Genomic DNA, 10,546 nt, shown 5'->3' with positions numbered 1-10,546 from the left:
GGTCAGACCATCCCCACCTCACCAGTCAAGAAAAAAAAAATCAGTTGCACACACTGTCTCAGCTAAGTCTATTTGGTCAAAAGAATTGATGAGAATGTAGATGGTATTTTCTTGTATTCTCCCTGTTTTCATGGTTATGGGCTTACAGTAGGTGATTGGCCGTTTGGATCATGTGAGCAGAGCTGCTGGTAAGGCTGGGTCTTCTTTCATAACATATACAATACACGTGTCACCGAATCTCCACTGGGTTTTTCATTGGTGAAGACAACCAATCTATGTGTGGAAGTGGCCAATTATCCTGTTCTCTGCATGTGGAATGAAATAACTGAACTGGCGCCTCCCGTACGTGGTTGTGCAGTTCACCCCTCCATGACAGATTTATTTCTGAGAGAACATGTTTGCATGGAAACATGTTTGGATTCAGGGCTAAAAATGAAGTAGCGATTGCCAGCCTCAACATACATTTTCAACTATGGAGTCAAATCCACCAGGGTCATTGAAATAAGCTTCCCAATCTTAACACCTGGTGGCACCTTAATGGGAAAGTAGCTGTCGCTGGACGCCTCCGAAGGGTAAGCACCCTGCACGAGGCTTGCACTTGGGGCAAGTGCTTCACTCGTTGCGTTCTGTGGGTGTACGGCCTATTTCTGTGTGCAACGTCAGTAGGTGTCTGGTCAATAAGGGAGCTGAGTTGTCCATGTGTGGGTGGGTAGCATGTATGAACAAATGGTTATTAAAAATTACTATACTCTGTTCCTTAGAGGAGTGTTTCAGACTCAGAACACAATATGAACAGGAATTGTACCAGATAAACTTTAGCCGTCTTAACTCGCACATGAAACAAGATCAACCAAAACGTGAACGAAGAAGAGGGCTTGTGATTGGCAAAAAGTGATCCAGATGACATGGCAGTGACAGATTTGTTTGCTTGTTATGATGAGCTACGGGGCGGTGACAACTTGTATTGTCTTGGCTACATTTTATGTTTTGTCAGTAGGAAAATACTAAGAGAGGTCCTGTCAGCTCCAAGTGTCCTGATTTTGGAGAGCACGGCGTATTTTTAAAGTGCGGCTGGTAGCGACTAGTTGGTAAAGATACTCTGATTAATGAAAGCAGGTAACAATGCTCCATTGTTTAGTGACTAAGGGTTTAAGAATTTTTGGAGTTCTACTAGTGTCACAAAAACAGAGGCTGCTTGTGTTCTTAGGTGATGTGATGAAGCGTAAGGGGGTTGGAGAGCATTTTTTCCAGAAGACCTTATAAATTGAAAGACACGTTTTTCCATAGGGTGCAGTACATAAAAGAGTGAATAGACGATAAGTGCATAATGCATTAATAATTTTAATGTTGGGATGCGAGTTCAGTGGTGTGCACAATGGTTACAATAAAGACTAGTTGATAATACATACCTCCAACTGGAAGATTCAAGAAAAGGTGTGGCAAGACGGAAATCCTCATTTGGGTGTTGCATGGAGCATCACCAGAGTAGAGGAACTAACATTCATGTGTGGTCATAGAGTGCAAGAAATTAGATTAAATTTGGTGAAACAATAATGAAGTGATACAGCAACAGAAAATAAATAACAAGGAGTTGGGAGAACATCTGAGAAAATATCAAAAGGCAGATGCCAAGGAACGGTCTATGGCTAATGTGTTTGCTTGATGGTAAGAAGAGGCTTTTATTCATGGATATGGAAAAGTGGAGGACCAATATTAGTTTGTGGAGGACCGTGAACTGAGTGGCACAATACAGGCAATACTGCAAGTGTAAGACGGCAAGGAAGTTAAGGCAAAGGATAAGAATGATCCCAGGTGTGAATTGATAACAATGTTTAAATTGTTGTGCTGGTCGATTCTGGGTCTAGTCATGCCATTGCTTCAGAACAGGAGTGGTACAAGTAATGGTGTAACAATCAACACAAATTGATACCTGCATTATAAAAATCATGAACTTTTGGGGAAATGCATAGAATTATTAAGATATTTCAATGCGAGCAAATGGGTAAAAGCTACGCCCTTTCAGGTCTGGTATATGTGACAAAAGCCAGCAATTCGTGAATCAATACCCTATCTGGCATGTAGATAGAGTTGCATCTATGTGTTCAAGAACAGATTATGATTAGAGGGACAATACCTAGTTCGCTAGGTTACAGAAGATGAATGCAAGTGTGTTTGCAGAGGAACATGTTAAGATGCATGTTCTTTGCCATAAGATTGCCTTACAGAAGTATGTCACTCCTACGGGTAGGAATGTACGAGTGAATGGATGGGAGCAGTTAAAATGGCTAGTCTACATGTTGTGCTCAAGTGGGATAGCTAAATAAATTGACACACCTAACTCACCCCAATTGTGGACGGCTGCTAGCTGAATTCATCAATACCCCTGTGCATCTATGCGAAATATTTCTACTCCCAAGATATGGGTGGCCAGACAACTGTTGCCTAAAAGGTAAAGAGATGATGATGTTCAATCATATCTCTTGTAAAGCGTGACTAGTCACCCGTGAGTGTCTCATGGCGCTGGGAGGGGGGGGTAGCTCCTGGTCTGACAGGGTGCTGCGGTTCAGTCGAAAAGCTAGGTCTTGAAGTCCTTCCTGAAGTGAGGGTGAGCTGATTTTCTACTTTTTACTTGTATTCAATATGTTACCAGATAGATTTACACTTGGTATTCTGCCACTTTATGTCCTTTGTGACACCTTTTTAGGACAGCAATTTTTTTGATCATTTGTATTGGAATTAGACTTGCCAACGGTCCAAACGGCAATTCATTAGAATTCTGTGGTGGTGGGTTAAGCTACTGTGGAGGTTATAACTTGATTCATGGAGCTATGAAGGAAGAACACAAGGCTGGAGTCAGAAAGGTGGAAGCTTGCTGGCTCACGCTGAAATAGGGAAAAGTGTAAGTTAATGTGACACTTCTGTCCAGGTCGTCGACAGAGGTATGGTATCCAAACAAATGTTGTTGGAGGTGATTCAGAAGCAGTTACCACATATGGACACAGATCACTCATGCATGTATTTAGCCAGCGTTGAGTTCTACACCAAATTTCCACAAACATTTTGAGATAAATTAAAGAAAACGAGAGTTTCAGAATGGATCACAGTTTGAAGGGTTGGAAGAGTGCAGAAGGTGTTGGAAATGATAATGGGGGACAGCAAGGAGACCCCTCACGTTGGATCCACCGACATCCAAATCGGAGTTTTTGGTCCTGCTGATGAACATATATTAGGTGTGACTTTAAGTCAGGCGAATCAGATAATGGACACTAAGGTGTTGTTCATTACGGGCATTAGTAGGTGGGGGAAAAATACTTTGTAGTGAGCAAGAAGATTTGGCTGTGTATTAGTCAACTCCATACTTTTTGACATATGTGAGAAGTTGGTATGTGTTATTAGTGGTTGTTTATCAGTCAAGATGTTCTGGGGTAGAGGTTGTGGGTGAGGTAACCACACAGTGGATACAGAATTCTTGGAGTGGGCTTTCCAAAGACAGGGAAAGCCGTAAGAAGCGATAACACGCAATTCTGTACATTTGTGTCAGGCGGGATGAGAGAGCACCATCGAGAAAATGAACTGTATGGAGGTGTACAACATTATGCACTCTCGATGCCAGTGTCAGGGTAAGGGTATGAATGGAAGAGAGCTTGCGACTGTAGAATATCAATAGACTATCAAGGACATAGGTTTTTGAAGAGGTGCTGTGGGCTTATGGCACGAATGGACATTCAAGTGATATGGTTCCTTTCCAGCTCACATGTAGCAGGGAGGCAAAGATCAAGTTATGAGAGCAGTTGTATAACAGAGAAGGCTCAAACTGATATTGCTGCTCTGCAAGAATGAGTGAAGTTCTTTCATCAAAAATACTAGATGCATTATGATGAAGGCAAAGTGGTAAACATAGTGGAATTCTTTGTGGGTGCAACAGTCAGTGAGAATAAACAAGAATCACAGGAGAGAGAGCTTAGGTTATCTTGATTTATTTGGAACAAGGGCCGTTTAAAGGGTGGGAGAACATGGAGTGGCATGATTGCGCACCCTGTAACAAGGCATGGTTGGTAAAAGCTTGGGTAAAAGGAAAGGGTGGACTGTATTAGAAACAGATGATGGAAAGTGGGGAGATTGAAATGCTGAAAAAGGTGTCATTGAGATTAAAAAGCTGGATGGTAGATTGAAGGTTTGCATTTTAGAGTGATGCTTGGATGTATACTTTGTAGCAAACCTTTGCCATACTTTTTAAAATATATTGCACAATATGTATTTATGTTCTTTTATGAATAGTCCAAATCTCATCTATTGTAGATGGGGTGATGTATTTTGCTTTCTTTCTGTCACAGAGTATTGTAATGTCACCTATGAATTTGTGCAGTTCATAGTCAGGCTCATCTTTCCTACACAATAAGCGTGTTGCAGCACCTATATAAGATTGCTTAAGTTTCAAACGCATTGCATGGAACAGTTTGAGCTTTTTAAAACATGTCTGAAATTAATAAATATTGGTAACAATGTTTATCAGCCGATTCCTTTCCTTAAATATTTATTTTACCATTGGATTATTCAGAACAAACCAAGAGATTCACTATATTGTGTAAAGTTCTTATTCGTCTTTATATAGAATTTAACAATTTATTTTCATCAATTAAAAATTACATTTTATCATGCGTGTATCAAAAGATTTTTTACATAGAAAAATATGAAAATGCATATTTAATATAGAAAAATACAATATATAGAGCCATTTAAAAAAAATCATGTTACCAATCATATTTCCAATTCAAACTCTAAATATTCAAATTCTCGGTAGAGGGAATTTCTCATAGGTGATAGGATCTCTTATTTGATTGCCTCCCAAACTTGTTGATGGAAACATCAATAGATGTTTGTCAAAGTGTTACCGGACCTCTTCGGCGCACGGGTTTCAAGATTTGCTCAGTAAGTTATTAGTGGTGGGCAACTCTGATAAATTATGGACGATAGGTTTGCTGTTTGTGTTCAGTACTTTGCAGGTGTATGTCCATACTCAATAGCCACCTTCAGAAAGTGAGACTAATTCTGACCTACTTAGCACAGCTCAATTTGCAGGTCTCCTGAGATGCCACAGACTATCCGAGCAACAGATGAGAATGCTCTTCTTTGTTGCCCTTAAATCTGGGACTTTAGCCAGAGTGACAAAGCTTTATGAGAGACCGTGCACTGTTATAAAGCTATATTTTATTCTGAGCCTATCTGTGAACGGGTACGTTTAGGTGTAATAATACACCATGTATATATAATAAATGGTATGGGTCTTAAATGCTAGTTCTCTCTTTCCAACATTTTCATGAGGGCTAGCATGCACACAGTCATGAAAGAAGTATTCTTAAATTGCTACTTAAAACATGAAATGATGAAGCATATAAGGTCAATGGAAATCTAATACAGAAATCATCTTTGCTCAAGCATACAGCAAAAATTGCCGGATAGACCTGCGCTAAACTTGGCAGCAAGTAGGGTTTCTTTTGTTTTGACTCAAAAATCTATATAAACTTACTCTTAGGGGCATTCAGCCAGCCCTCTTCATCCATTTATCTATTGTGTTATTTACATTATTTCTTTCACCCACCGCAGCATAGAGCATGTGTACACCCACTTCAGTCACTGGCTAACCTCACTCCAAATGATGGCATTCATCCCTTTCACAAGGAGCAAATCCGCACACAGTCGTTCCGTACAGTGCCAGGGACTACTATAGCAATGTGTACTTTCTGAGACCCAAAATATTTTTGCTCTTTTTTACCTTTTTTAAATATTGGCAAGAGCCCAGCATCTCCCACAGCAATGATATAAAAACCATGGCAACACAAACCAAGCATTGACAAAGCTAAAAAAAACTGGCAGCCAACACCACACCAATTACCTTTGCCAATGCTCGTTAGATAGGAACTCCCCATGGCAGAACAAACCAAGCATTGACAAAGCTAAAAAAACTGGCAGCCAACACCAGACCAATTAGCTTTGCCAATGCTTGTTAGATATGAACTCCCCAACTTGATTGGCCAATGAGACTGTGCAGTTCTCGGTCCAGCAATGCAGTTTCGAGAATTGCAAAGGCTCTGTTTGCACAAGAGCCCGAATCACCACCGATCAGAAAGCATGTCCACCAGCTATCTTCATTTCACATTGAATGAAGGGCGTTGCCATCAACCATGCACAAAGTCCTATCCTCCTGCCGTCAAAGCTCACATAACAAGGTCTTAGCGTGCACCTTGTGCCCAGTCCAGCTGGTATCAAAGCACATTACACCGAGCCTTTCGCTTTGGCTGATCCCACTGTGCAGAACTTTGGGAGGTCATACACTTTCCCTACCCCCCTCCAGCCCTCAGGACACAGCTTGTCACTGCAGGGCCTGGCTTTTGTCAGCGCCCATAGGGCATGTATTTCAGTCCTGAAATGCACCCAGTGCCCACAATCTCAATGTCCATTTCTGGATGGAAGGTGTGTTATAGATTTTATATTTGTGAGGTTCGTAAACTGTTCTTGAACTGTAAATGCTGGTAGCCAGCTAATGGATTTTATGTGCCTAGTAAGGTTTTTGGACAAGTGTTTATAGCAATTACAATTATGTTTGAAAGTGCATAGTTATGTTACAGAACCATTCACAACACGTTTGTTAGCAGTGTTCAATACTTTGCTAACTGTTGACTTGTAAACGGTTCAAACCTCAAATTAACATTTTTGTACCTGCCTGACACACTGTTAAATATCAAAAATTTCTCTGAAACTATTAAATACAATTAAACCCAAACTGAAAAGGAAAGGACATATTAGAAACTTTTCTACGTGTGCATTATAAGTTAGAGGGCATTCTGTCCAGTATTTTTCTGTAGCTCATTACAAAACTCTCTGCGAGCTTCATGTAAAGGTCAAATCTTTGGATCACACAAATATCGCCACAATTTTTTTTTACTAATCGGCATTAAATTTCTAAGGAATCGAAGAAAAGTAGACAATTTTTAATTTGTGCAAACCGTGCCATGTGAACTTGTGAGCGAAATACAATGTGGTTTTCCTATTGACTAACATATCTCACCATAAGAACAAAAGTTCTGTCAGTACTTGAAAGCTTATACCGTTTACAGTTTGTTTTTGACAAATATACGATACATTTTAATTAACAATGCAGATATGTTTATCTTGCAGCCTTAGAATGTGAGGCGCGGACGGTCTCACTGCATATACCATCACGAGTTACTCCTTCCAAGCATTAGCTAATAGGGAAGTTGAGCAATGGGATTGCTTAATTTTGTAAACGTACTGTAAATAGTGTTTTCTAGTCTGTAATTATCACTGGAGTGAACCCATTTTAAAAACGTTCAAGCTTTGGCACAATAGAGAAACGAGAGAGTTGATTCAGCCATTCGCCCTGGATCACGTAACTTGGTTTTGAGGAAGCTGCTATTACAGCCCGTTGGCCTTTTCCTACAATTGACTACTCAACCAAGTTCAACTCAAAATATAATTTCTGGAAGAGTCAGTGACTACATAGAGGGAATCCGACATAGGAAACGTTGGGGCCAAACCCTGGAAAGCGCACAGTGAAATCACAGTCAGTAGAAGATAGCTCAACTGTAACAGCTGTCCTTCACCCCTAAATTCAAACAGAACTGGCACCATGTCCTCCCCAATTAAAAAACACCTAGTGTCCTGCTACCTCCCAGATTTGAAGCATACATTGTATGTAACCTACACCAACATCCTCAAACATACCAGGGTCCCATTCAGAACATGCCTGGTGACCTGCTTTGCTTTTAAATTCACTACATATCATATGTTTCCCTTTCAATTCAAAATATGATTTGCACCCTTCGGTCGAGTAGCCCTCCAATAAAAAATAAATAAATAATAATGATAATGTCCCACCACTACTCTCAATATAAAAGGACTACTCCTCACTTTAGAACACAAATGCGTTCCTGTCTCCACCCAGTTCAAAAGAGAAATACAAACATGCCTTTTGGCCCGTTTGCCAAATCCTGATTCTTTGCCTGTTCTCCCATATTCAATCTTATCGGACGTCCCCCTCCATGAGATTCAAAATATACAATATCTGATTCTTCATTGTCTCAATAATTTTTTTTTTTCCTTCACAGTTATGGATGTATGGCATCACTATTTGGATAATATGCAAGCCTTAGACAAGTAGCACAACACATCCCAGTCTAAATGAGATTTCAATTTTTTTTAGTTATTCCCGACTAGTTGTGAAGGTACAACGGCACCATAACAACATTATTTACCCACACTACATAGAAAAAGTGACTTTTAACTGTCTCATTCTAGAGACTCAGGTTACACAGACATGACTTGTGTTCTCACTTTAATCTTTCATAATCACTTCCCCGGTGGCCTGGAAGCCTTAGAAAGCTTTCTTATGATAGACAATAGATGTATTCTCTGCAAGAAAAAGATCTGTACTGCCTAACATTGTGTCTGAAATCAGAGTCGTGCATCGCTGAAAAAAACACACCTCTGACACACTTAGGGCCATTTCTGGAAAGAGGACCAGTTTTTCCAGTTCACGGCATAACTGGTTTCCTAATGCCCCATGTGCAACAGGGGGAATGTGCAGTAGTTCATCAGTGACGCCTTCATGTAAGTCTCCTCTGCTTCAGAAGCTTGCCCACGGCGGAGAGGGCCTCAGGCACCCCTTCTCCAGTGGATGCGCTGCAGCCCTTGATCTCCCATGCCCGGTCTTTGTAGTCCACCACCTTGAGTTTGGCCATGAGGTCCTCAAGAGATAAAGCGCTGTTCAAGTCCTGCTTATTGGCAAGGACCAGAAAGGGGACACCGGCCATGAAGTCATTGTTCAAGACGTTTAAGAGCTCAGAGGTGGCGTCTTCCAGCCGTGCCTCATCTGTGCTGTCGATGACAAAGATCAGCGCGTCTGTGTCCTCCAGGTACTCCTTCCAGTTGGGGCGCAACTTATCCTGCCCGCCCACATCCCAGATAGTGAGAGACACGTTGCTGTTTGTTTCCAAGGATTCCACGTTGAAGCCTACGGTGGGGAATGTCTCCACGGTCTGATTTCTCTTCAGTTTGTACAGGAGTGTTGATTTACCGGCAAAGTCCAGACCCATCATCACCACTTTTGCCTGCCTCTTGGATTGGGCTTTGGAGTTGGGGGCACCCATTCTGAAGACCCTACAAATGCAAAACACAGTCAATAAAAATAAGTTATGTTAGCTATTGCACATAATATTTAGATGAACGAGGAATAACAATCCACTAAAGAAAGTATAGGGGCCGTGCTGGGCATAGGGGTCAAGAGCTCCCTGTCAGTTATGACACTGAGTCAGCACTGGTATTTTAGCACTTGGTAGAGTAGACCAACGTCCTAGGTAGAAAAGGTCAAACTACAACACCTAGAATGCAGTGTTCGTTGCTAAAAACAACTCAAGGTGCTGCCTATGGCTTATTTGAAAGGACTGGTGTACATGGTCACTGTTGACAGAACGGGTGGCTCAAAGGTTTGCTGATTAGATATATACCTGGGGCCATGATTCATACTTAGCAACTTTGGTAAACCTTAACCACACGGGCACGGTATAAACTAGACCTCTCACATAAGTAGGAGGATGCCGTAGGCGCTTCAGGTATCAAGCGGCCGACGACTGAAGTTTTTACTTAACATTCTAGCATTTCACATTAAACAGGAAGGCACTACAAGTAGCAGATTGTAAATAAATGAACACATAACTGAATGAGAGGTCACCAAATCACGTGTGACAAGAAAAATGACAATCAAATAGAGCTAGCACAAAACTGGGGTCAGTTGGCTAATACCCTTCCATGCCACGCCCCTGACTAATGAAAAAAAAGCCCAACTCGAGATTGCACTGTTCTTATAGTAAAGGCTGGTGAGCCCGTAAGATATGCGGTGTATGTGATATTAGTAACCGGCGTGGAATACCTGGTGCTCTGGGTAAAAACAAAAGTCTTGGCAACTCGTCAAATAAAGTCTTAGAGGAACACGTTTGGCATTGTACTTACCCACAGTTTTCCCCCGTAGTGGACAACGAGTCTTCGTTTTACCAAACTCCAATCTGTCGCTTCATCTTGCAGCTAACAAGTCAAACTCTGCTCCTGTCCGGCCGAGTAAGCTGCCGCCTCCTCCTCTGAAAGCAGGTCTCATATGAATCCGAAGATGCAAATTCTCCTGTCCAATAAAAGGAGCAGTGTGCGCATTAACCAATGGTAGAGAGGCCCTTGCCGCCGTATTAGCATGTCGTGCGTCTTTAGCCAATAGGAGTAGCGCGGAGTCTCCAGTATTTGCTCTTCCCACAGCCTTGCACACCTGCTGTCATGTGGGAAGTCAGCAGTCATAGCGTACGGGAACAGGCTTACCAACTGGTTCCGCTAAGGCGGTGGAGGCGTCGCCGTCCCACGAAGTTAAACATTATCTACATAGCAGTGGTACATACTGTTGAAGTCGTGTACAGTATTCTGTTGGTCAAGTGACGACCCGTGTGCAAAACGCCTAACACGCCAATTATTCGGGGATTTTATGTCT

The 10,546-nt window shown here is 41.6% G+C and overlaps 1 protein-coding gene across 2 annotated transcripts; it reads right to left on the bottom strand.

Moving 5' to 3' along the window:
- Positions 1-4,586: 4,586 nt before the first annotated feature.
- Positions 4,587-10,357, bottom strand: ARL11 (ARF like GTPase 11). 2 transcript variants are annotated; one of them, XR_013599840.1, is made up of 3 exons: positions 10,027-10,181; positions 5,965-9,177; positions 4,587-5,867 (listed from the first exon to the last, which is right to left on the bottom strand). XR_013599840.1 is itself a non-coding variant. In XM_078657365.1 (2 exons), the coding sequence occupies exon 2, from the start codon at positions 9,165-9,167 to the stop codon at positions 8,625-8,627; it is 543 nt and encodes a 180-aa protein (XP_078513491.1). In that variant the 5' UTR covers positions 9,168-9,177; positions 10,027-10,357; the 3' UTR covers positions 4,587-8,624. The 2 variants fall into 2 exon arrangements, 1 of the variants encoding a protein (XP_078513491.1); XM_078657365.1 differs by having other exon boundaries at positions 4,587-9,177; positions 10,027-10,357.
- Positions 10,358-10,546: the final 189 nt, after the last annotated feature.

The sequence above is a fragment of the Lissotriton helveticus genome, chromosome 8, assembly GCF_964261635.1.
Source record: "Lissotriton helveticus chromosome 8, aLisHel1.1, whole genome shotgun sequence".
In the NCBI taxonomy this organism is placed as follows: domain Eukaryota; kingdom Metazoa; phylum Chordata; class Amphibia; order Caudata; family Salamandridae; genus Lissotriton; species Lissotriton helveticus.
Note: the sequence above shows the minus strand (reverse complement) of the source record. Positions and strands in the feature narration are given on the sequence as shown.

Coding starts and splice junctions, on each gene's coding strand:
- ARL11 (XM_078657365.1), bottom strand. CDS start 9,167: ATGGGTGCCCCCAACTCCAAAGCCCAATCCAAGAGGCAGGCAAAAGTG.